Below are 26,223 nucleotides of genomic sequence, written 5' to 3'. Positions count from 1 at the left end.
TATGCGTGTATCATGTGTGGATTTTGTCCAGTTCTTTCTAGATTAATCCATACATATATTTGTACTTGAACATATATTGTATTCATATAAGTTAACCTTAAAAAGAATGACATAGTGATAAATTTAGTCCTCGATATTTACATTTTTCTGTCAAATTGGCCTCTATTCTATTATTATTATTATTATTATTATTATTATTTGAGCTAAATTTAGTCATTAACCTTTCGAAAAAGAGTCAAATTGTTTTTCTTTAACAAAAATGTTGACTAAAACTTTAAATTTTTAATAGTGTTGGTGTTACAACTCGTCTGGCAATCCATGTGCACTTCGTGCTAACATAACACTGCTTTTCTTATATGTCACATGTCAACAAATAATTAAAAAAAATGTACACGTGGATTACCATATGAATTGTCATGTTTACAAATTAATATTTTAACCACTATTTTCGTTAAAAAACATTAATTCAACTCTTTTTTAAAAGATTGGTAATTAAATTTGACTCTTTCAAAAGGTAGAGAATTAAATTTAATTAAAAAGAATAAAAATCAAATTAAAAAAATATAAATATTAAGTCTAAATTTAATATTACACCAAAATATTTTCCATACGTTTATTCTATAAGCTATTGAAACACTCGTCGTCATCGTAGCCATTTTGCCACCTTTTTTCCAACATCACTCACTCAGCGAAAAACAGTTTCCAAAATCACCTTTTTTGGAACCCCTCAGCCTGAAAATGTCGTCCACGGAGAAAGGAGGCCGCGCCGTCGGAGTTCCCGGCGGAGCAGTTTCCACTGATCAAACAATCACCAAAAACACCACCACCAACAATCCCCAAGAGACGATCATTCCAATGCCGGGTACGGAGCTCACTCTCAGCAATGGCGAATTAGAGAATTTCCGGTCATTAGACGAAGCTTTCGACGGCAACCAACTCGACCCCAAAGCCAAACCATTGATTCGAAGAGTCCCATCAACCCTTGGCCGTCACGAAGATTTCAGGAAGTATTTCAAGCCGAAAGTGATCTCAATCGGCCCACTCCACCACGCTGATCCCTCCCTCCATGAATCCAAGAAGCTCAAGTGCAAATTAACAACACTTTTCGTCAAAAACATTGGAGTCGATAGGGGAACCTTGTACAACAACATTAAGACGGAGATCGATGACTTGAAGAAATGCTATGATCCAAAGGAATTAGATAACTATACCAACGATAACGAGAATCTGGCTTGGATGTTCTTCGTTGACGGCTGCACAATTTTACAAGCAGTTTATATGCGTTACGGTAATGATGATGTTGATGGCCAAGATTATGAGTATGTGTCAAACGAATTGTCTATTAAAAACGAACTGCTGACATTTGAGTACTCGGATCTGTTCTTGTTTGAAAACCAATTACCTTTTCGTGTTCTTGAATTGCTTACAAGATCGAACGATGACAAAAAGTTCATGGAGGCAACCGCAGGGTTCACCAACAACACTGTTAAAAAGCCAGAATCACATCAGCAGGACAGGTAAGTTAAGGAATTTAAAAAAGAATATTTTTTTGGAGTTTATATATGTTAAAAAGGTTTTTTTTGAATCGATTATACTCTCAATTTTTATTGATTAACCACTCGGTTCAATCATATAAAATTTTAAAAATATTAAAGATATATTAAAAATATAAAGAAAATCGATTCAATAACTGCATTCAATTGGTCTAACTCCTTATTTTAGACCAGTGCCTTACTCGATTCTTTGTTCAGCCCTTACCTAAGCATGAATACAGACACGCAATACGGGTACGACACGATACAAACACGGCAACATGATAATTTTTAAAAATGAAGGACACGGATATAGCAAGATATAGCAATAAAAAAAATATTTTTTTGACATATTCCAGCTTGTCCCATACGTATCTAGGTATGTCTGTCGAGTGTCTGTGTCGGACACACGTACGACACTAGTACGAGGAGGGATGAGCCGTGTCTGTGCTTCCTAGCCTACAAGTCTGGTTTGATTCTTATTCTTGTTATTATTTTTTGTGTATTAATTACCTTTTCGTGTTCTTGCTTACAAGCTCGAGAAAAAATGGCGAAAAGTTCATGATGGCAATCAAAAGGTTCATCGACGACACTGTTATCACCCCAGCTTACGTAAAAGAGCTACAATCACATCAGCAGGACAGGTATATTAAATGTTATTAAATGGAGTTTATAGATGTTATTAAGTGGGTCATTGAATCGATTAGACTCTCATTTCTGGTTTATTAGTTCATTTCGGTTGAATTATATAAACTTTTGAAAATATTAAAAATATAAAAAAATCAATTTATCACTCGATTCAATTGGTCTAATCTCTTATTCTAGACCAATATTTTACTCAATTTTCTGTTCAACCAACTCGATCGACAAGTGAGGTTTGATTCTTAAATTTTTTCATGCGTGATTTCATCATTTTGGAAAAGGGTTGAACAATTTTTTTTTGAAGAGTTAAAAGCGTAATTTTATTATTATATAATTTTATAATTATAATTTTTAAAGAGAATAAAATGTAATTTTTCATTTTTCAAATCCACCCCTGTCCCTTTGCATTGTTGCTGTTGAGTGTACATTTTTTTTTTAGAAAATAATTATGTTTCCGATCCAACTTTTTAAAATGGAAAATTGATAGTCTAACATCTTTAAAAATGGTAAAATTTTTGCATTAATACAATAATAAAAATTATATTTTAGTCAATGTTATTTAAATAGGATTAGATTGGAAATAAATTGAGGTATCAGTCCGAATAAAATCATTAGACTATTTAATTTGAGAACCTATATGAACATGTTGAACTGGAAAAAAATTAATTAAATCAGGTGATTGAACTGATATTTTTAATGATTTATTTAATCAAATTGGATGAATTGATTGGACCAACTTATCCGGTTGGAATATCGATTTTGAATCCTTTAACTTTAGTTATGATAAAAATTTACAATTCCAAATCCAACAACAACAACAAAAAAAAATATAGCATGGCTCCCGACTAACACAGATTTTGCTCTAGTGAATGGTGGCAGCAGCAAAAAGGAGAGCGAATTCACCTATTGAATCTACTACGAGTAAGACTCATTTTCGAAAAAGAAAAAAAAGAAAAACCATGGCGGCATTTTAGGTTTTGCACTCGATTTTTCATGTGCACGTTAAATCGCAGCAGCCAAACAAGAACAAAACCGCACCATTCACACACCTTTCGTAACGTAAAAGAGCTTAAAAAGGCCGGGATATGGTTAAAAGCAAGCAAAACAAGTTGTTTATCCGACATCAGTTTCAACCATATCTTCTTCATCGGCAAATTACGGTTACCGCCGATCACCTTCGATGATTCAACCATGAACTTAATAGCTTACGAAATGTGTCCGGATTTCTACAACAACAATTTTGCCGTCACTTCATATATGGGTTTCCTTGATTCATTGATCGATGAAGCCGAAGATGTTAAGGAACTGAGAGACGCCGGTATACTATACAATAGATTGGGGAGTGATAAAGAAGTGGCTAAGCTTATCAAGAAGATGAACATGGATTTGGTTCCTAGTCTGATGATTTACAGACATGTTAAACTGCAAATACATGATCATCATAACAATATGTGGATTAGATATCCAGCTCAAGTTTACCGTACTTTTTTTAGGACTCGTTGGACGTTTTTCGCATTTGTGGGTGCCATTGCTGCACTTTTTATCGGTGCTTTGCAGGCTTATTATACCATACATCAACCAAAGTAAGTGTACTTTTTGTAAACTCTTGTTATTTATGAGAATTTTGTAACTCTCGAATAAATCTATTTAATTTTTTAAATTAAAAAAATCCATCCCGATCCGATCGCAGATAGGTTCAATTAGAATATTTGACCATCCCTATTGTCTTCTTAAATTAGTAAATTTATCATTTAATCCTTTTAAAATTTATAAAATTATAAATTAATATAATAATAAAATTTTATTTTGAACCTTCAAATTCATTATTCATTTTGGACTCATCCTAAAACAATTTTGACTTGGCCCTTGGTTTCAACTTTCAACCAAGAGTTGCTTGTTTTGATTTTGGGATAACGACAAGATGAGGTTGTAATCCATTTCTCATAGCACCTGAAATTGAAGGGCTAAAAAACAATTAAACCATCAAAAGTTTGTTTTGATTTTGGCTTCCAGTGAGCTTCCAGCCAAGAAAATTTACAATCTATATGTATATATTGTCTTTAAATACAATCGGAGAGTGCACTGCAGAGGAGCAGTAGGGCAGAGAAAATGAATGCAATGGGTAGTGAGAATGGCAGAAAAGGAGTAGATGAGTAGTTCCCGTGCATAGAATAATGGTCAATATTGTCAATCCACAATCATTAATTGACAAATGAAATCAAAGACCAGATAATCTGGACATTATACCATTTGCATGATAGGCGTATGCTTAAAATATCTATATCTATATCTATATATAAAATATGATAAAATAATGTGAAATTGGAAAAAAAAATAACATGGAAGTCCTTGTACATTGAGTTGGATTACATTTTGCTTCCTATATTGAAAAATGAGTAAAGTAGTCCTATATGTTAGATCAAAAAGTAACTTAGCTATTTCTGTTAAAATTTTCATCTATTTGTAATGTTAAAAACTGGTGTGACTAACGGAATAACCAAATCATAACATGTGACGTGCCATTGTACCTCAAACTTATGTATATGAATCAATTTTTAATAATAGAAAAAGATTAAAAATTTAATAAAATGATCAATTTGCTCTTTGATCTGATGTATAGAAACTAACTTGCTTATTTTTTGAGTAAATAAGATAAAATGCATTCTAACATTTGTACATGTAGATTGTCATGTGAGTTATCGTTTTTAGAAATTTAACATTTTAGTCACTATTTTTGTTAAAAAATATTAATTTGACTCTTTTCTAAAAGATTGGTAATCAAATTTGACTCGTAGAGAATTGAATTTAACTAGAGATAATAGAATCAAATTGAAAAAAAATATAAAAATTAAAGGATAAATTGATATTGCACCAAAAGTATTTTCCATATTATAAGCTATAGAAACATTTGTCGTCATCGATCATAGCCATTTTGCCACCTTTTTTTCCAACATCACCTTGTTGCTCAGCCTGAAAATGTCGTCCACGGAGGAAGGAGGCGGCGCCGTTGGATCTCCCGGCGGAGCAATTTCCACTGATCAAACAATCACCACCAGCACCAATCCCCTAAAGACGATTATTCCAATGCCGGGTATAGACTTCATCTCAGCAATGGTGAATTGAAGAATCTCCAAAATTAAGTTGTATATTTTTACGATAATAATAATGTAATTTCACCATTTTAATGGTATATATCTTTATCATTTTTAAAGGATTAAATCAATTTTTTATCATTTTTGAGGGGCAAAATACAATTTTACCTTTACTAATTTAAAATTTTATAAATTATAAAGAGACCTAAATAATTTTTTTCCTTTTTCTGGGGGGGCAGGGCCCTTTTCAACCCCCTGGCTTCCCCACTATCCACATCGGTCATGAATTTTGACAACATTTCTCATTTTTGGTCATTATGGTGACGTTTCTACCATGTAACACCTAATTTTTATTAAAAATATTATTTTTAAATGATGGGATGACACAATATCAGAGTGTTGTGTCATCACATGCATCAAAATTGAGAAAAGTTGTCAAGTTATAATACTAATGTAGATAATATAAAAGTTTAAGAACTAAGTTGAGGGAAATTCAAGGGGCAAAATGATTTTTTATCCAAGGTAGTTAATTAGTACTACATTAATGGCGCACCATTTTTCTACAAAAAACTAATACATATTAGTACTACACTGTTTTTGTATATCTTTCCAGAATTATTGATAAAATTTTAAAATATTTAATATATAAAATAATTAAATAAACTTTAAATATAAAAATATTAATCAATTGTATATATTCATCAAAAACTTCACAAATAAAATTCATAATTCATCATTCATCATTCAACAAATCCAATTATCATTAGTATTATAAAAATATATATTATACTTAAAGACATGTTAGAAGGTTGAATTAGATGCACCATCCCGTAAGTCTAGTTTATTCTGTCTGTGTTTCCAAAAAAAGTTATTTTAAGTGGATTGTATTTGAGGAGTCATTATATTAGTAGTACTTTTACTATTAAATAGATCAATTTAGTCTTTATACTATTAAAAAAATTAAATAAGACTAAATTGAAGTAAATATAACATTTATCGTTTAACAAAGTTAATATTTTTAAAGTTTTTATGGTTTTGAAAATGAAACATTTTATTTGGAATTGAATTACAATTGAAAAAAAAAATCAAGACATTTTTTATATAGTAAATGTTAACTTTATTGCACTTTGGACTTATTTGATTCTCTTTTAAGAGTATAGGAACTAAATTGATCTATTTAATAATAGAGGGATTAATTTGATCCAATCCTCATAATATAAGGACCTCCCATATATTTATATAATGGAACTTTTAAAAAAAGATGTAATGATTAAATTAGCCCTCGACACTTGCATTTTTTTGTCAAATTAGTCTTTATGCTTTACTATTATTATTATTATTATTATTTTGAGTTAAATTTAGCCATTAACCTTTCAAAAAAGAGTCAAATTGCTTTTCTTTAACAGAAATATTGACTAAAACATTAAATTTTTAACGATACTTGTGTTACAACTCGTGTGACAATCCATGTGCACTTCATGCTAACATAACACGACTGTTCTTATATACCACATCAACAAATAATTTTAAAATAAAAAAACAAGTACACATAGACTTTCATATAAGTTGTCATGTTTAAAATTTAATATTTTACTCACTATTTTTGTTAAAAAATATTAATTCGACTCTTTTCTAAAAGATTCGTAGTAAAATTTGACACTTTCAAAAGATAGAGAGTTAAATTCAACTAAAAAGAAAAGGAATTGACAAGAATATAAATATTAAGGGCTGAAATTGATATTACAACAAAAATATTTTCCATGTGTTTATTATATAAGCTATAGAAACATTTTTCGTCATCGTACCTTTTTCCAACATCACTCAGCCAAAAAAAGTTCACAAAATCAGCTTGTTAATTACTTCAAATCGCTCAGCCTGAAAATGTCGTCCACTGAAGAAGGAGGCGGCGCCGTCAGAGCTTCCGGCAGAGCAGTTTCCACTGATCAGACAATCACCACCACCACCACCACCACCAACAACAACAACAACAATCCCCTAGAGACGATCATTCCAATACTGGATACGGACTTCACTCGCAGCAATAAGGAACTACGGAATCTCCGGTCATTAGATGAAGCTTTCGAGGCCGACCAACTCGACCCCAAAGCCAAACCATTGATACAAAGAGTCCCATCAACCCTTGACCGTCACGAAGATTTCAGGAAGTATTTCAAGCCGAAAGTGATCTCAATCGGCCCACTCTACCACGATGATCCCACCCTCCATGATTCCGAGAAGCTCAAGCTCAAATTAGCAGCACATTTCGTCAAAAACATTGGCGTCGATAAGGATATCTTGTACAACAACATGAAGACAGAGATCGGTGGCTTGAAGAAATGCTATGATCCAAAGGAATTAGAGAAGTATAGTAACGATAACGAGAAACTGGCTTGGATGTTCTTCGTTGACGGCTGCGCAATTTTACAAGCAGTTTATATACGTTACGGCCAAAATTATGATCGTAAGTCGAACGAATTGTTCATTAAAAACGATTTGCTGACATTTGTGTACTCGGATCTGTTCTTGTTGGAAAACCAATTACCTTTTCGTGTTCTTGAATTGCTTACAAGCACGGGGGATGGCAAAAAGTTCATGGATTCAATCAAAAGGTTCATCGACGACACTGTTGTCAACCCAGCCGAGATAAAAGAGCCACAATCACATCAGCGGGACAGGTAATTTAAGGAATTTAAAAAAGAATCATTTTGTCGAGTTTATGAGTGCTAAAGATTTTTATAACTAGGTGATGGAATCGATTAGATTCTCATTTTCGGTTGAATAGTTCATTCGTTTAAATTATATAGAATTTTAAAAAATATTAAAGATATATTAAAAATATTAAAAATCGATTTTACCATTCCATTCAATTGGTTTATCTTTTTCTTCTGGACGAATATATTGCTTGATTGTAGACCTGCTTATGGGCTGGGTCACTTGGCCCACCCAAAAAATAGAAGGGTTTGAATAAAAATATAAATTTAAAAAATAGACTTGGCTAAAAAAAATCTCATTTTAAAAATAGGCTGGGTCTCGGGTAAGACATTTTTTGCCTGGTCACAGCCCGAATTCACAAAAGGACAAAAAAATATGTTATTTTTTTTGTTGTTTTAATGCTAGTTTCTTGTTATTTTCTTCCTATTTTGTTACCATTTCAGTATCTATCTTAGTGTTATTTAAGTATACATATTTTTTAAATTTTTTTTCAATTTGTTGGGAAATATTTATTTTAATATTTTTTTTTGTATTTTTGATGTATTATATATATTTAAAAATTATATAAAAATATTTAAAAAATTAATATAAGTGGACTAGGCCCGGGCCTAAATCTTTTATTGAGTCCGACTCGACCCATAAGTACCTCTACTTGATTCTCTATCCAACTAGCTTAATCAGTAAGGCTGGTCTAATTCTTAAATTTTTTTTATGTATTAATTTATGACTTCATTCTTTTAAAAAAAGTTGAACGATTCGTTTATTATTATTATTATTTTGATGGGCTAATATGTAATTTTATTATATAAATTTATAATTTAATAAATTTAAAAGGATTAAAATATAATTTCCATTTTTGAGAACGACCCCGCCTGTCCCTTTGTCCTGTTGAGTGTGCATTTTCAAATCCAACTTTTCAAAATGGAAAAATTAAATCTTTAAAATAATAAAATTTTTGCATTAATATAATAATAAATATTTTATTTTATTTGAATATGATTGAATTGAAAATTAATTGAGGTATGAGTTTAAAGAAAGTCAGTTGACTTGAGAATTGATACCAACAGGTTGAATTAGGAAAAAAAAAATTAATTGAAGCAAACAATCAAATCAAAATTTTTTAATAATATATTTAATCAAACAGTATGAATATATGGGATCAATTAAACTTATAAATCAATGACTTGACACAGATTTCGCTCTAGAAAATGGTGGAAGCTGCAAAATCCAATTCGCCTACTGAATCTACTACGAGTAAGACTCCTTTTCGACAAAGAAAAAATAAGAAAAACTGTTGACACCATTTTTTGATGAAAACGGGGTCGACTTGGATTTAAAAAAGAATGAAAACGGGAGTCGCCACCAATCCTTTTTTGACGAGGTGTGATCGGGTCACCTCAAAAAGTGGTTGTTTTTAATAAATGATTTAATTTTATTAAAACAACGATTTTGGTCTACGAAATTCAGAAAAATGAGTTCGGGAGCCGGTTACGCACGAGGAAGGATTAGCACCCTCGATACGCCCAAAATTGGTACCTAGTTGATTAATTAGTGTCTTAATGTCGAAAATTGAAAATTTGAAGAGTTTTAAAAAATGCGATCCTTAAAAGAAAATCTGATATCGTGAATTGAAACATAAGATTCTCTTGTTCCGAAGGAATATCACATCCAGCACGTTAGGACACGATACTCTAAACCATCGAAACCAAGATCACCTTATAGTTTAATGAAACCATACTTTGAAGCTTTAAGAGGATATTTGGCTATTTAGTCAAACGAGAAATCGAAACCCAGCACGTTAGGGCACGTTTTCTCGAGTTTCCAAACACGAAATATTGCCTTATTTAGAAAAATTTTCCTTTTGGTGTTTAGTGTCAATGCTTGACAAAACAATAACGAATACGACAAGGTGAGCAAAGTAAAATGAGTAACAACAATGCAATAGGCAAAATGAAATGACGAGGCGATTACATAAACAAAGCATACAAATAAATAAATAGAACTAACATTTTAGAAAAAGCACAAGTGTACATGGATAAATAAACAAACACCAAATAACAATGATGACAATAAATACAATTATGTAAATATATATATATATATATATATGCATGTATAATTTAAAGCCATAAAATAAGAAATATATATAAATTACAGAATATGAAAACATAGATAAGTATGTACATATATATAAAATCGGTAAATATTATAAAAAATGTAAATGTGTATTTATATATTTACAAATCGCGATAATATAAAATATATGTATGTGAATTATAAAATATGTGAAATATACAAAAAGCATTTTTAAGAGTATAAAATATATAAGTATGTATATGATGTAAAATATGCATAAATATATGTAAGTATATAAGAATTATGAAATGTGAAAAAATATATTTAAGTAGGTATAAGTACGTATATCTACATATATATGTAAAAAATATAATATTAAAAAAGGGGTATATATATATATGCGTAATATATATAAATACATATATAATATAATGTTAAAATATTCACATAATATACATAATAATAATGTTGAAAACATCTATTAATAATAAATATATACTTATATGTATTAAAGATATATTCATAAATACAAAAACATATACTAATAATCACAATAGTAAAGATAAAAAATGTATACGTAACATAATGCGAAAATATATAAATGTTGTGATATCTAAAAACATATACATAAAAATGAAAGAAATATATGACGAATAATGCAAAGATATTTGTATGAGATAATGGGAAATATACGAATAGCACGATATTTACAAGTGTATACTTAATATAATTATTTAAAAAAATGATATAAATAAATGAATACATGAAAATAATACCATATACACAAAAATACCTATATATATATACGTAATGAAATATGTGAACAAATATTAATATTAAAGAATATATAACATATGTATATAATAGTAGAAACGAAACAAAATATATATATAGTTAAATATAATACAATAATAATAAAACAAAAATGATAATAATATTATATATATAACAATTAATATTTAAAATTGAATTAAACAACAAAAATATTATGAAATTTAAGGAAAAAGAAAAAAAAATAGATGAAAAAGGGATGAGATTGGATTAAAACCAAATCTTTGGGGCGAATTTTGAAAGAAATTAAAGGAGAATGGACTTATCAGAACGCGCGTTAAACTATGGGGGATCAAATAAGTAATTTATCCAAACACTTGAAACGACACCGTTGGAAGGGGGACTAAATCGCAAAGTGTAATGGATTTCAGGGTCAATTTATAAACAACGAATAACTTGATTGCGAAATATAAAAATGCGGAAGGGCCAATTGCGCAAATAGCCCTTCCGCTCAAAAACACGCTGATCCTGCCCTGGTGCGGGTCGGGTCGACCCGCCCCACGTCCGAAACGACGTCGTTTTATCATTAAACAGGGGGGACCAAAACGGTGCGTTTTGGTCCCCTATAAAAGCTAAGTTTTTTTTTTGAAAAATTCATTTGAGACCAGGTGAGGGAAAAAAAGAGAAAGAAAGAGGGAGAGGGAGGGCACGGAGCGATTTCCGACCAAGGGGGGGTCACCGGACGGCCACCGGAGGCTCGCCGGCGCCGGCGCTGGCCACCGCACGCGGTGGCCGGAAAGTTAAAATTTTTTTATTTTTTTTTGTTGACTCCTTTTTTATAAACTTATGCTATGTAAAGATATATGATAAATGAGTTTTTGAATAATAAAAAATAAAAGAAACCTTAGATCTGACTGCCTTTTCTGTTTTCGGGTGTTTTTTCTTGCTTGAATCTGCTTTTACTCTCGTATTTTTAAGTAATGTTACAATCGAAAATGAAAGGAAAAAATCCCCAAAAAATCAAAAATCCCCCTTGATACAATTTTTGATTCGGGTTTTTATAACCCCTTTTCATCCTATTTCCTATTGTTTCTGTTCTGTCCCTTTGCATGGGATGGGCACAATGGAGGTGACAGAGGCATGGTGGTACAGAGGAGCAGGTGGCCGACATGGTGGCATGGAGAGCTGGGCGTGGCAGACGAGGAGGCCACGCGAGGCATGCGGCGCTAGGGTTTGGGGCATCTTTCTGCCGAAAATGTTAATGTTGTATGGGCTGGGTTTTTAATTTTTGTTTCGGGCCATGGGCTACATTGGGCTTGTTATTTTCCTTTGTAATTGGACTGTTGTTTATCTTGTTTTAATATTCGGGCCTGGGCATAAAATTGGGCCTTACAAAAACCATGGAGGAGTTGTCTGCTCACGCTGGATCTATCGACAGCAAGCAAACAAGAACAAAATGGTGCCATTCACACACCATTGGTACGTGAAAGAGCTTAAAAAGGCCGGGGTATGGTTAAAAGCAAGCGAAACAAGTTGTTTAACTGACTTCCGTTTCAACCGTATCTTCTTCGTCGGGAAATTATGTTTACCGCCGCTCACCGTCGATGATTCAACCATGAACTTGATAGCTTACGAAATGTGTCCGGATTTCAAAAACGATTTCACTGTCAATTCATATATGTGTTTCCTTGATTTATTGATCGATGAAGGCGAAGATGTTAAAGACCTGAGAGACGCCGGCATACTATACAACGGATTGGGGAGTGATGAAGAAGTGGCTAAGCTTTTCAATAAGATGAACACTGATTTGGTTCCTAGTCGAACGATTTATGGGGTTAAACGGAAAATACATAATCATTGTAAGAAAATGTGGATTAAGCCTGCAGCTCAAGGTTATCATACTTATTTTAGGAGTCCTTGGACGTTTTTGGCATTTGTGGGTGCCAACCAGTAAGTGTTGTTTGCTAGTCGTTTTGTAAACTCTTGTTTTTTGTGAGAAATTTGTTTGACGTATATTTTATTATCATTGAAACATAGGAGCCAAGAGCCCCAACAAAACATGCCACACACACTCAAAAGAACTAAACTTGTACCACATCAACTGAACCATGATACATACACTAAAAAGAAAACAAAGATAAATGCCTCTAGCAATTTTAAAAGGAGCTTTCCTTCTTTATATAACAAAACCTTAAATTATAATTTTTTTATACCATTCCTTACATCGAAAAGACAGTCACATACCTACATACAACAATCTTTCGATATTAAACTTTAAAACCCTAAAAACTCGTTCACTCCATCTTCGATTCTTCCAAACAACACCAACAATAACTGAGCTTCGTTATTACATCCATACCTGCAAAAAAAATACCCTTATCTTTCTTTCGTACTAATTTTTATTTTAACATCTTTCACATCCTCTTTAACTCTTTTATTTCCCTTTTCAAGTCCCTCAATTCTTCCATAATTTTAATTTGCTCGTTATTGATCTTATACATGTTCTCTTTCATGCTACATTCCATATGTTGTATCCAATGTGTTTTATCATCAATGTTGCTTAACATATATACGTGCTAATTTTTCAGGCAATTTAGCCATCTCTTCTTTTATCCCTTCCATGTCATTTTGCTTTTCTTTCAATTTGACCTTGTTTGTGATTTCCCTTGTGGTTTCATTCAATCTTTCTCCTAATTTTAAAGAAAATATTTGAAAATTCTTTGAATAAATTTAACCAATTTAATTGTTTGTGTTCTTGAAATCCACCCTGTTAAAATGAAGGGGATGAATTCACCATAGCCAGGGCCTAAGTCTCTGTAACTTGATTAGGTAATTCATTGGATTTGAGATCATATTTTCTTGTTTCTAATGATTTTAGAAATTTCTCATCCATTTTTTTTTGATTATGGGACCTAAAATTAAACAAAGAAGAACAAAGCAATGGTTAATAACAAAAGTAAGCAGGCAAGAAATTCAATGACCTTCTAAACCAGGGTAACAAATATTAAGGATAATGTAATATTTAGTCTTTGAACTTAACAAAAATTTTTTTAATTTAATTCTTGAACTTGAATTCTGTTAAAGAACCATGTCATCATTTGAAATTTTTAAAAATTTTTTTTTAAAAAAAAATTCCAAGATGTAGTGTAGACCAATGTTCAAGGACTAAATTAGGAAAAACTATCAAATTTCAGGATAAATTTAGACAAAAAAATTCAAAGGCCGAAGTAGATAAATTACCAATGAGGGGTGGCGACAAGGGGTAGGCAAGACCTTGGTCCCCTAAAATGGTAATTTATGCTTTGAGTCTCCTTGAAAGTTGTATTTTTACATGTTAAATTGCATATTGACCTCGAAAATAATAAAAAATTGATCTAGTCCCTTTAAACATGCTCCTCCTGAGCTTGAATATCATCAGCAGCCTGACCTTGATTTTGCAACTGAGATTGTGCCATTCCTTTGTTCTTGAGTAATTTTTTATGTTCAATTGATCTAGGTAAGTTTTAGTTTCCATATGAGCTTACTAAGCATATCATATGCTTATCCCGTTGTTTCTTTTTTTTCTTTTAGGTTGTTACCTTGTAGAACACGGCGGTTGGATCGTTCGAAGCATAAATAAATTTATCATCAATTTAGTAGTTTTTTTTATCATTTTGAGCTAAGGATTGCGACATGTATATGAACGTTTGTAGTAGCCTTTGGTTGTGTAAAAGTCTTGTTGAGTTAAATGTGGTATATAATGACTTTGCATGTGGGTTCTTGGCATGATCTTTGTTAGTACATGAATATGAAATATTTGATGCATTTATAAAGTTGGAATGTGATCTATTTAAGTTGATTTGCATATGATGACTAAAAAAGAAAAATAAAAGAACTAATGTGATGATTGTTTGAAATGGAATGATTCATTATGGCATGATAAAGGTAATGGTAGATGTTTGTATAACTTGTTGATATTTAGTTTAAGTTATTAAAAAGTTGAATACAATTGATGAAATGCTAATATGAATTGCTATGGAATTGAAATGATATGTTTGAACTTACTTAGCATGTTTTGGGTAAGTTTTAAGTCATTTAGGAATGGCATGTAATGTATTTTTCTTGCATGATTTTAGTTGGAGCTTTGAATTAGGTACCAAATTGTAATAATTTGGTGGATATGAATAAATTTAGCCAATTTAATTGTTTGTGTTCTTGGAATCCACCTGGGCCTGCTAAAATGTAGGGGATGAATTCACCATAGCCGTGGCCTAAGTCTCTGTAACTTGATATGGGTAAATCATTGGATTTGAGATCATATTTTTCTTGTTTCTAATGATTTTAGATATTTCTCATCCATTTTTTTCGATTATGGGACCTAAAATTAAAAAAAGAAGAACAAACCAATGGTTAATAACAAAAGTAAGTAGGCAAGAAATTCAATGAACTACTAAAACAGGGTAGCTAATATTAGGGATAAACCGATATTTAGTCTTTGAACTTAACAATTTTTTTAATCTAGTCCTTGAACTTGAATTCTGTTAAACAACCATGTCATTATTTGGAAATTTTAAATAACTTACTTAAAATCTAAAAAAAATAAAAAGAATTTTTTAAAAAAATTCCAAGTAATGATGTAGCTTTGACCAATGTTCAATGACTAAATTTAAAAAAAAAGAGCTATCAAATTTCAAGATTAATTTTGACAAAAAAAAGTTCAAAGACCAAAGTAGATTGAGTTGTATTATGCCTTAAATGTTGCTTACCTAAATTTGTGGTTTATTGGTAAGTTGTATTTTTAGTTATACAAACTTACTAAACTTAATTGCTTACTCTGTTTACTTTTCTGTGTTTTATAGTGTATCAGAAGCTCGTTCAGACTGGAAGTTGTCGGAGATCTCATCACACTATCAAACGCTATTTTGGTACTTTTGACAATATATTTTGGTTAAATGACATGTATAGGTTATTTTGGTTAATGGTAGCCTATATGTTTTGGTTATGTATTTAGCCATTTGATTTGGCTTGTTTTGGGTATATTTTGTGATGTATGTATTTATGTAAATGGCCTTATTATATATGGTGTATGGTTGTCATGTGAATGCCTTGCTTGTGATTTGGTATTTTGGGTACCAAATGGTTGAGATTGATGAGTGACATATATGTTAAGTTTTAGGCACAATGATGCATGTATGTATTTGACCATTTAAGTATGTTTGAGATACATAAATTGCATGATTATATGTGGTCAATTGAAGTGCTTATAGACATCATGTTGTATGTGTGGATATTACATGTTATAAGCTTGATATTGGTTGTTTTTTACTGCCTATTTATGCCATGGTTATATACAAATTGATGTGTGTAGGTTGGTACCAACTTGGGTGAGAAATATGGCTTAGAAAATGGTCTATTTTTGTCCACACGGGCGTGTGTCTCAGCCGTGTGTGACACACGGTCAGGTGACACGGTCGTGTGTTCTTCGATACTTTTATAGAAAACAAGTTAGTAGCTTCACACGGCCTAACACATGGGCGTATGGCTTGGCCATGTGGCACAAGTCAATATACCCTCTAGTTTTCACACGGCCTAGCATACGGGCGTGTGAGGCCATTTCGAAGGGTACACGGCTTGGCACACGGGCGTGTGACCCAAGTCAGTGAGTTACATGGGTACGGACACGGGCTGGGACACGACCGTGTGTCCCCATTTCGAATGCCCACACGGCCTAGCCACACGGGCGTGTGTCCCCTGCACCTTTGAAAATTTTCCATGTTTTATCGATAAATTTCTTAAGTACTCGGTTTAGTCCCAAACTATTTTTAATGTCTATTTTGGGTCTCGAGGGCTCGTATTAGGGACTATATGAATGAATTTCAATGGTTTTTGATTTGAATGAGAATTGAACATAAAATGTATGATTGTTTGATCTATAAGTCCGATAAGGCTCCGTAACCCTATTCTGACATCGGATACAGGTTAAAGGTGTTACAAACAATTCAACATTAAGTGGTGTAATTTTAAAAAAGGAAAAAAAGAACAGAATTAGGACCATATTCAAAAGCGTTTAAAGCAGGAAGGACTAGGGCAGCAATTAAATCCCTTCCACGAAAACACGCGGATCGTAGGGAATCTGGATCGAGTCAGCCCTCAAAACGATGTCATTTTGGGCGTCTGAAAGTTAAGCCAAAACAACATCGTATAGTACGTCCTATGCAAGTAAAAAATAAAAAAAATATCATTTGGGGTCAGCTTTAAAAACAAAAATCTTTTTCCTTTCTTTTCTATTTAAGACTCCCTCTTGTCCGGTCATAAAGGCCCGAAAAAACAACCCAAATTTCAGAAAAAAAGGATGAAACCTTTCGATTTCTTGGTTTTTTTTAAATAAAAAGAAAAAGAAGAGAGAAGGCCCCTGCACATATTCGTCCAACGAAGGGCTCCCACGACAATAGGGGACAAAGTGCCACAGGTAAAAATCAAGCCTTTTGTTTTTTTTATATATTTTTCAAAATAAAAAGAGCAATCAATAAACTACCTCTTTTTTAAAACTTTTTTTTTTATTTTTTTATTTTTTGTATTCGATCTCCCCCTCTTAAAAATACAAAGGGTTTAGCCTTTATAACCGAACCAAATACAATATTTTGTTCTTTTCTTTTTACTTTTCTCTATTTTTGCTCTCTGTTTTTTCTTTTGCGGGTGCCATAGTGGTGGTCAACGACAAGGGAAGGTGTGCCCCTTAGCCATTTCAGTGAAACGATGGTAGGGGGCAGACCTAACGGCATAGGCGTCTTCGGGAGAAGTGGCCGTTGACGTGGCAAGGAGCAGCAGCTAGAGGCTTAGGGGAAAACTAGGGTTTATGGTTGTTTAGGATAGTTGGGTTATTGGGTATTAGGGTTAGCAGATGGATTTGGTCATTGGGCTTGTAATTTGGACTGTTAATGGACTTTTATTTGTTTTTGTTTTGGGTTTTGCTTTATTTGTTTGGGCCGAATAAAGTTGGGCATGTACAATGGTCATTGGATTGAGGTGAAATTACTTACGAAGAACTAATGATATTTTTCTAGTTTATATAGAGGAATTTAGTTTCATGTCGAAGTTTAAATAGATGTTGCATTCCAATTAGATGATAATAGTAAATCGCAACATGAGTTCATATTAATATTAAACATTGTTGTAGTAGAGAGATTATCTTAAAATAAAAATATAGTATTAAATTCTAAATATACAAAAAGTACTATGCTTGAAATATATTTTATTATCAATGAAACATAGGAGCCAAGAGCCCCAACAAAACATACTTAACATCACAAGACACTCAAAAGAACTAAACTTGTACCACAGGTCCACAATACATGCACTAGAAAAAGTACAATTCAATACAAAACACAACACGAGAATAAGTGCTGCTAATAATCATAAAAGGTGCTTTCCTTCCTTATATAATAAAACCTTAAACCGTAAACTTTTTTACACCATTCCTTACTATAGAAACACACTCACATACCCACTTACAACAATCCTTCGATATTAAACTTTAAAAATCTTAAAAACTCGTTCACTCCATCTTCGATTCTTCCATACAACACCGACGAAAACTGAACTTCGTTATTCCATCCATGACTAGCAAAAGAATACCCTTATCTTTCTTTCATACAAATTTTTATTTTAATTTCTTTCACATCCCCCTTTAACTCTTTTATTTCCCTTTTCAAGCCCCTCAATTCTTCTATAATGTTAATTTGCCCCTTATTGATCTTATACATGTTCTCTTCCATGCGACATTCCATATACTCTATCCTATGTGTTTTATCATCAATGTTGCTTAACACACGTGCTAATTTTTCAGGCAATTTAGCCTTCCCTTCTTTTGTTCCTTCTATGTCATTTTGCTTTTCTTTCAATTTGATCCTGTTTGTGATTTACCTTGTGGTTTCATCCAATGTCTCTCCTATTTTTTTGAATATATTTGAAAATTCTAATAATTTAGTTGATATGAATAAATTTAGCCAATTTAATTGTTTGTGTTCTTGGAATCCACCTGGGCCTGCTAAAATGTAGGGGATGAATTCACCATGGCCATGGCCTAAGTCTCTGTAACTTGATATGTGTAAATCATTAGATTTGAGATCATATTTTTCTTGTTTCTAATGATTTTAGATATTTCTCATCCATTTTTTTTCGATTTTATTATAATTAGTAAATGTAGGTATTCTGGAAACTTGCAATTTTCCACACCGCATGGGGTTTAGTTCAAACCGTAAAAAGTTTGGTTTTAGCTTTTTCTTCTCCTTATTATTTGGATTTAAAATTAGGGAAAATTATAAATTAAACTCAGGGGGGAAATAAAGATAGACAATTTTTTAATCTCGAATTAATTATTAATCTATTCAAATTTTATAAATATAATAATATCTTTTAATTATTTAGTTTCAATATATAATTAACTATAATCCGAATCCATCATTACAATGTATGATTAAATTGATAATCAGAATATATTCCGAATTTAATTAAGAATATACAATATGAAAATTAAATCAAAATAAATTTGAAAAAAATTATACATAATATACACACAAAATTAAATAAGACTCGAACCTAAAATTTTAAATTTTCAATTAAGTAAAAAATTCATTCACACTCAAGTTAAGTATTATAAATTTAAAATTTAACTCAATCATATCATTAAACTAAAACTTCTTTCACAATCCAAATAATTGAGGTATAGGATAGAAGAAGCCAAGAACCATTATTATAGATGAAGTATAGGACAGGAGAGGTGGGGTTTGGCCATAAACATTAAAGATTCCCACCATATTCATTTCAACATTACATTTATCCTAATTTTTGTTTTATCCTGAGACTCTCATCCCATTCAATTTTTTTAATAAAAGCAACATGGGCAATGGGCCATAAACAATTAACGCGATGTTTAAGAGTCTTTAAAAATCATTGTACAACATCACGTGCTATATACAATTAACACAGTATTTAAAAATCATTGTACAACATCACGTGCTATATACAATTAACACCGTATTTAAAAATCATAGTCAAACATGATGGCCCACCACAAATAATTACTTAAAAAAAGAAGATATAATGATAAATTTAACTCTCAATATTAATACTTCCTATCAAATTGGCTTTTGTTCTTTCTTTTTTATTTGAACTAAATTTAGTCATTAACTTTTCAAAAAAAGAGCCAAATTGCTTTTCTTTAACAGAAATGTCGTTACATGTACTATATGTATATAAGTGCCAAGGAAAAATTAATTCGATATCTTATTGAGTAATTTTTTATGTTCAATTGATCTAGGTAAGTTTTAGTTTCCATATGAGCTTACTAAGCATATTATATGCTTATCCCGTTGTTTCATTTTTTTTTCTTTTAGGTTGTTACCTTGCAGAACACGTCGGTTGGATTGTTCAAAGCTTAAACTATTTTATCGTCAATTTGGTAGTTTTTTTTTATCATTTTGAGTCGATGATTGCCACATGTATGTAAACGTTTATAGTAACCTTTGGTTGTGTAAAAGTCTTGTTGAGTTAAATGTGGTATATAATGACTTTGCATGTGGGTTCTTGGCATGATCTTTGTTAGTACATGAATATGAAATATTTGATGCATTTAGAAAGTTGGAATGTGATCTATTTAAGTTGGTTTGCATATGATGACTAAAAAAGAAAAATAAAAGAACTAACGTAATGATTGTTTGAAATGGAATGATTCAATATGGCATGATAAAGGTAATGGTAGATGTTTGTATAACTTGTTGATATTTAGCATAAGTTATTGAAAGGTTGAATACAACTGATGAAATGGTAATATGAATTGCTATGGAATTGAAATCATATGTTTGAACTTACTTAGCATGTTTTAGGTAAGTTTTAAGTCATTTAGAAATGGCATGTAATGTATTTTTCTTGCATGATTTTAGTTGGAGCTTTGAATTAGGTACCAAATTGTATATTTTTGTCAAATATAGGGTTCACATCACGGCTACAAATTTTGACATTGCGACATTGCCAAGTCAGAGAGTCTCGCCGCGACGAGCATAGGCTTTTTGATATGATGTGACATACTGAGATGGTCATGTTACGATGAGGAAAAGCTGAAGTCGCAACATCACTCCAAACTTTTTAAATCTTTACAGTTTGGTCCTAATTCTTGTTCGGACTGCCAAAAAAGCTTTCGTAAGCTCTATTAAATCTCATAATTAATGTATTACTGTAATTGAATCGTGATTGATGTTTAAATAAAAATTATCTTATCGTAATTCTGACTGTAGTTGCTTTGACAATGACTGTAGTGTCCTGTAAATCGAATCGAACATAGAGTGTTACAAGAAGCATAAAGCTTATAAGTATAATAACTTCAATAAAAAAAAGTGGTTGGTTGGCATGTGAATAATATTTTGTTGCAAGTTTGAGATTTTTCATGAGTGAGGTACAACAATAAATGCAATTAACATATCTAAAGAAGCATGGTTATATGTGAAAGCTTATAAGTACAATAACTTCAATAAAAAAAAATGATTGGCATGTGGGTAATAAATTGGTTGGTTGGCATGTGAATAATATGTGGTTGCAAATTTGAGATTTTTCAAGAGTTAGGTAGAATAACAAATGCAATTATTATATGTAAAGAAGCATGGAGCTATTTTTAAGTGTATGAAATTTAAGAAGTGTTGAAAATGTAAAATTCTCCCAATCATAGGGTGGTCTTAGCTTCTTAAGGACAATTATTATATTTGTCACTATTTTTGTTAAATAAACATTAATTTAACTTTTCTTTTTTAAGATTGACTCTTTCAAAAGAAAATTAAAAATTATATTAATAAAAATATAAACACTAAGAGGTAAATTTAAATTACACCTCAAGTATTTCCCATATATGTTTATTATGTAAGCTATAAAATATTTGTTATCATCGTAGCCATTTTGCCACCTTTTCTCCAACATCACTCACTCAGCCTAAAACAGTTTACAAAATCACCTTGTTTATTACTTCCAACCGCTCAGCCTGAAAATGTCGTCAACGGAGGAAGGAGGCGGCGCCGTCGGAGCAGTTTCCACTGATCAAACAATCATCGATATTAACGTCTCACTCAGCAATGGCGAATTAGAGAAACTCCGGTCATTAGACGAAGCTTTCGACGGCGACGAAATCAGCCGCCCCGGTGCCAAACCATTGATACAAAGAGTCCCATCAACCCTTCGCCTTAACGAAGATTTCAAGAAGTATTTCAAGCCGAAAGTGATCTCAATCGGCCCATTCTACCACAACGATGCCACCCTCCTTAAATCCGAGAAGCTCAAGCTCAAATTAGCAGCAGATTTCGTCAAAAACATTAACGTCGATAAGTATACCATGTACAAAAACATGAAGAAAGAGATCGATGACTTAAAGAAATGCTATGATCCACAGGAATTAGAGAAGTATAGCGACAATGACGAGAAACTGGCTTGGATGTTCTTCGTTGACGGCTGCGCAATTTTACAAGCAGTTTACAGGCGTTACGGTGATGATGATGATAAGGCTGGTAAATCGTTTATTAAAGACGATTTGCTGACATTTGTGTACTCGGATCTGTTCTTGTTGGAAAACCAAATACCTTTCCGTGTTCTTGAATTGCTTACAAGCTCGGGGGATGGCAAAAAGTTCATGAATGCAATCCAAAGGTTCATCGACGATACTGTTATCAAACCAGGCGAGGACAGGTAATTTAGGGAATTAAATAAAGAATCATTTTTGTGGAGTTCATAAATGTTAAAAGGTTTTTATTACTACATGGGTGATGGAATCTATTAGACTCTCATTTTTGGTTATTAATTATATAATTTTTTGAAAATATTAAAAATATAAAAAGATTTGATCTTTGATTCAATTGGTTTAATTTCAATTTTATTCGAATTTTTATCTAACTAACCTTTAACAAGTATAGTCCGATCCTTAAATTTTTTTCCATCTATTAATTTATGATTTTATCTTTTTTTTTTAAATTTGAATAATTATTTTTTAATTTGAGGGCTTATTATAATTTAATAATTTTTAAGGAGATTAAAATGTAAATTTTCATTTCTTGGGAACGAACCCTGCCTGTCGGTTTGCATTTATCCTGTTGAGTGTACGTTATTCAGAAATGAAAAATTATGATTTCAAATCCAACTTTCCAAAATGGAAAAGTTTAATATCTTAAAAATGGTAAGATTTTTGCATTAATACAATAATAAAAAATTGTATTTTAGCTAATATCGATTTGGATTGAAAATTAATTGAGATATCAATCCGGAGAAAGTCATTAGACCGGCCAATTTAAAAATTTATATGAACAAAGTAAAAAATTTTAATTAAACCGTGTTATCGAATTGAAATTTTAATAATTTATTTAATTAAATTAAATAAATTGAGATTTATAAATCAATAACTTAATCGTTGAATTATCTATTTTGAAAATCTTAATTTTAGCTTCATAAAAATTAACAAATCCAAATCCAACAACAAAAAGAAAAAAAAAGAGAAAAGAGAAATTATAACTTGGCTTCCGACTAACACAGATTTTGGTGTAGTGAATGGTGGTGGAAGCAGCTAAAAGGAGAGCGAATTCACTTATTGCATCTACTACGAGAAAGACTCCTTGTCGAAGAAGAAAAACCATGGTGGTGGCGTTTCATTGAACGCAGATTTATCAACGAAGCAAGAGCAAAACGGTACCATTCATGCTCCATTGGTACCGTAGAAGAGCTTAAAAAAGCCGGGATAATGTTAAAAGCAAGCGAAACAAGTTGTTTAACCGACATCAGTTTCAACCATTTCTTCTTCTTCGGAAAATTACGGTTACCGCCAATCAACGTTGATGATTCAACCATGAACTTAATAGCTTACGAAATGTGTCCGGATTTCGACAACGATTTCACCGTCACTTCTTATATGTGTTTCCTTGATTTATTGATCGATGAAGCCGAGGATGTTAAAGACCTGAGAGACGCCGGTATACTATACAATAGATTGGGGAGTGATGAAGTAGTGGCTAAACTTTTCAATAAGATGAACACTGATTTGGTTCCTAGTCCGCTGATTTACAGCGGGGTTAAAGAGAAAATACATAATCATTGTAAGACTATGTGGATTAATCATTTAGCTCAAGGTTATCATACTTATTTTAGGAGTCCTTGGACGTTTTTGGCATTTTTGGGTGCCATTGCTGCACTTACTCTTAGTGCTTTGCAGGCTTATTATACCATACAACAACCGAAGTAAGTGTTCTTCACTTGTCTTTTTGTAAACTCTTGTTATTTATGAGAATTTTGTAACTTTTGGATTTTGGATTAATCGATTTAATTTGTTTAGGAGAATTTAAAAAAAAAAAAAAAGAATCCATCCCGATCCGAACGTAAATAAGTTGCATCCCTTTTATGTTCTTAAACAATCTTTGGATTATTTGTTAAATAATTTTTTTCTACTTTAACTAGTTAAAGTTTAAAGTTGGTAAAAGAAATATTATATATATATATATACCGGATTAGAATTTCTACTAGTATGAAAATAAGGGTGAAGTTAGAAATTTGTTTGAGGGATCAGAATTAATTTATAAATTTTGATAAGAATTAAAATGCAATTTAATCACTGTATTAGCTAATATTTTTATAATTTTTTAAAAGACTAAATTAAAGCCTTGTTATTTTTAGGAGGGGGAAGAGTACAATATTACCATTATAATTTATAATTCTATACATTTAAAGCGTAAAAAAAAAAACAATTTTCAATTTTAGAGGAGTCAATGTCGTGTTTTCCCCTTCCTTCTGTCTTTGTGCAAAAAAATAAAAAAATCGACTATATTAATTTTATCTCATTAAAAAAAGGATGTGTTGGAGCAACCAATGGAACAAAATTCGGGGATAAAATCATTAGAGTGGCTCCTATTAGAGAAAAAGAAAAGTAAGATCAATGATTGTATCACGAAATTAACTAAAAATACGACAAAGGTAAGTGCATCTATCGATAAATAGTATAACTATGGTGAGTAAAGATATCATATAGACGAGTACTAAAATTACTAGCAATTACTGAGTAAAGATATAGTAAATGTTAACTTTATTGCACTTTAGACTTATTTGATTCTCTTTTAAGAGTATAGGAACTAAATTGATCTTTTTAATAATAGAGGGATTAATTTGATCCAATCCTCATAATATAAGGACTTCCCAAATACCTTAACCTATATTGTATTTATATAAGCGGAACTTTAAAAAAAAGATATAATGATTAAATTATATTAGTAAAAATATAAACACTAAGGGGTAAATTTAAATTACACCTCAAGTGTTTCCCATATTTGTTTATTATGTAAGCTATAAAATATTTGTCATCATCGTAGCCACTTTACCACCTTTTCTCCAACATCACTCACTCAGCCAAAAACAGTTTGTCAAAATCACCTTGTTTATTACTTCCAACCGCTTAGCCTGAAAATGTCGTCCACGGAGGAAGGAAGCGGCGCCGTCGGAGCAGTTTCCACTGATCAAACAATCATCATCAACAACACCAACAACGATTCCGTGAGCATTGATATGCAGTGTAAGGACGTCCCACTCAGCAATGACGAATTAGCGAATCTCGAGTCATTAGACAAAGCTTTCGAGGGCGGCCAACCCAAATTCGAAGACAATCCATTGATCCGAAAAGTCCCATCAACCCTTCGCCGTAACAAAGGTTTCAAGAAGTATTTCTGGCCGAAAGTGATCTCAATCGGCCCACTCCACCACTGTGATCACACCCTCCATGAATCCAAGGAGCTCAAGCTCAAATTAGCATCACATTTCGTCAAAAAAGTTGGCGTCGATCGGAAATCCTTGTACAGAATCATTAAGAAAGAGATGGATGGCTTGAGGAAATGCTATGATCCACAGGAATTAGAGATGACTCGCTACGATGGCAAGAAACTGGCTTGGATGTTCTTCGTTGACGGCTGCGCAATGTTACAAGCAATTTACATGCGTTACGATAATGATGATGATAATGGTAATTTGTTTATTAAAAACGATTTGCTGACATTTGTGTACTCGGATCTGTTCTTGTTGGAAAACCAATTACCTTTTCGTGTTCTTGAATTGCTTACAAGCTCGGGGAATGGCGAAAAGTTCATGGATTCAATCAAAAGGTTCATCGACGACACTGTTATCAACCCAGGCGAGGACAGGTAATTTAGGGAATTAAATAAAGAATCATTTTTGTGGAGTTTATAAATGTTAAACTAGATGGGTGATGGAATCTATTAGACTCTCATTTCTGGATTACAAGTTGATTCAGTTTAATTATATAAATTTTTGAAAATATTAAAAATATAAAAAAAATTTATTCGATTCTTTGATTCAATTGGTCTAATTCCAATTTTATTCGTTTTTTTATCTAACTA

The 26,223-nt window shown here is 31.8% G+C and overlaps 4 protein-coding genes across 4 annotated transcripts; all 4 read left to right on the top strand.

Moving 5' to 3' along the window:
* The first annotated feature begins 670 nt into the window (after positions 1–670).
* Positions 671–3,801, top strand: LOC107925850 (UPF0481 protein At3g47200). The gene is made up of 3 exons (XM_016856580.2): positions 671–1,517; positions 2,069–2,176; positions 3,041–3,801. The coding sequence occupies exons 1-3, from the start codon at positions 739–741 to the stop codon at positions 3,759–3,761; spliced, it is 1,608 nt and encodes a 535-aa protein (XP_016712069.2). The 5' UTR covers positions 671–738; the 3' UTR covers positions 3,762–3,801.
* A 3,283-nt stretch (positions 3,802–7,084) lies between these two features.
* Positions 7,085–12,779, top strand: LOC107925860 (UPF0481 protein At3g47200). The gene is made up of 3 exons (XM_016856590.2): positions 7,085–7,941; positions 8,179–8,224; positions 12,264–12,779. The coding sequence occupies exons 1-3, from the start codon at positions 7,148–7,150 to the stop codon at positions 12,777–12,779; spliced, it is 1,356 nt and encodes a 451-aa protein (XP_016712079.2). The 5' UTR covers positions 7,085–7,147.
* Positions 12,780–21,494: 8,715 nt separating this feature from the next.
* On the top strand, positions 21,495–24,134 carry LOC107925747 (UPF0481 protein At3g47200). Its single transcript, XM_016856471.2, has 2 exons — positions 21,495–22,528; positions 23,378–24,134. The coding sequence occupies exons 1-2, from the start codon at positions 21,837–21,839 to the stop codon at positions 24,066–24,068; spliced, it is 1,383 nt and encodes a 460-aa protein (XP_016711960.1). The 5' UTR covers positions 21,495–21,836; the 3' UTR covers positions 24,069–24,134.
* Positions 24,135–25,173: 1,039 nt separating this feature from the next.
* LOC121223521 (uncharacterized) lies at positions 25,174–26,223 on the top strand. Its single transcript, XM_041105122.1, has 2 exons — positions 25,174–25,829; positions 25,930–26,223. The coding sequence occupies exons 1-2, from the start codon at positions 25,280–25,282 to the stop codon at positions 26,022–26,024; spliced, it is 645 nt and encodes a 214-aa protein (XP_040961056.1). The 5' UTR covers positions 25,174–25,279; the 3' UTR covers positions 26,025–26,223.

This window comes from Gossypium hirsutum, chromosome D11 (assembly GCF_007990345.1).
Source record: "Gossypium hirsutum isolate 1008001.06 chromosome D11, Gossypium_hirsutum_v2.1, whole genome shotgun sequence".
NCBI classification, from domain to species: domain Eukaryota; kingdom Viridiplantae; phylum Streptophyta; class Magnoliopsida; order Malvales; family Malvaceae; genus Gossypium; species Gossypium hirsutum.
This window is presented reverse-complemented; position numbering and strand designations above follow the sequence as displayed.

Excerpts from the sequence above, each read along its gene's own strand:
- LOC107925850 (XM_016856580.2), top strand. The coding sequence starts at position 739 with ATGTCGTCCACGGAGAAAGGAGGCCGCGCCGTCGGAGTTCCCGGCGGA. Across the intron at positions 1,518-2,068 it reads GAATCACATCAGCAGGACAG|CTCGAGAAAAAATGGCGAAA; the intron begins GTAAGTTAAGGA and ends CTTGCTTACAAG. Across the intron at positions 2,177-3,040 it reads CAATCACATCAGCAGGACAG|TGAATGGTGGCAGCAGCAAA; the intron begins GTATATTAAATG and ends ATTTTGCTCTAG.
- LOC121223521 (XM_041105122.1), top strand. The coding sequence starts at position 25,280 with ATGTCGTCCACGGAGGAAGGAAGCGGCGCCGTCGGAGCAGTTTCCACT. Across the intron at positions 25,830-25,929 it reads CGATAATGATGATGATAATG|CTCGGGGAATGGCGAAAAGT; the intron begins GTAATTTGTTTA and ends ATTGCTTACAAG.
- LOC107925747 (XM_016856471.2), top strand. The coding sequence starts at position 21,837 with ATGTCGTCAACGGAGGAAGGAGGCGGCGCCGTCGGAGCAGTTTCCACT. Across the intron at positions 22,529-23,377 it reads ATCAAACCAGGCGAGGACAG|TGAATGGTGGTGGAAGCAGC; the intron begins GTAATTTAGGGA and ends ATTTTGGTGTAG.
- LOC107925860 (XM_016856590.2), top strand. The coding sequence starts at position 7,148 with ATGTCGTCCACTGAAGAAGGAGGCGGCGCCGTCAGAGCTTCCGGCAGA. Across the intron at positions 7,942-8,178 it reads CAATCACATCAGCGGGACAG|ACCTGCTTATGGGCTGGGTC; the intron begins GTAATTTAAGGA and ends GCTTGATTGTAG. Across the intron at positions 8,225-12,263 it reads CCCACCCAAAAAATAGAAGG|CAAGCAAACAAGAACAAAAT; the intron begins GTTTGAATAAAA and ends ATCTATCGACAG.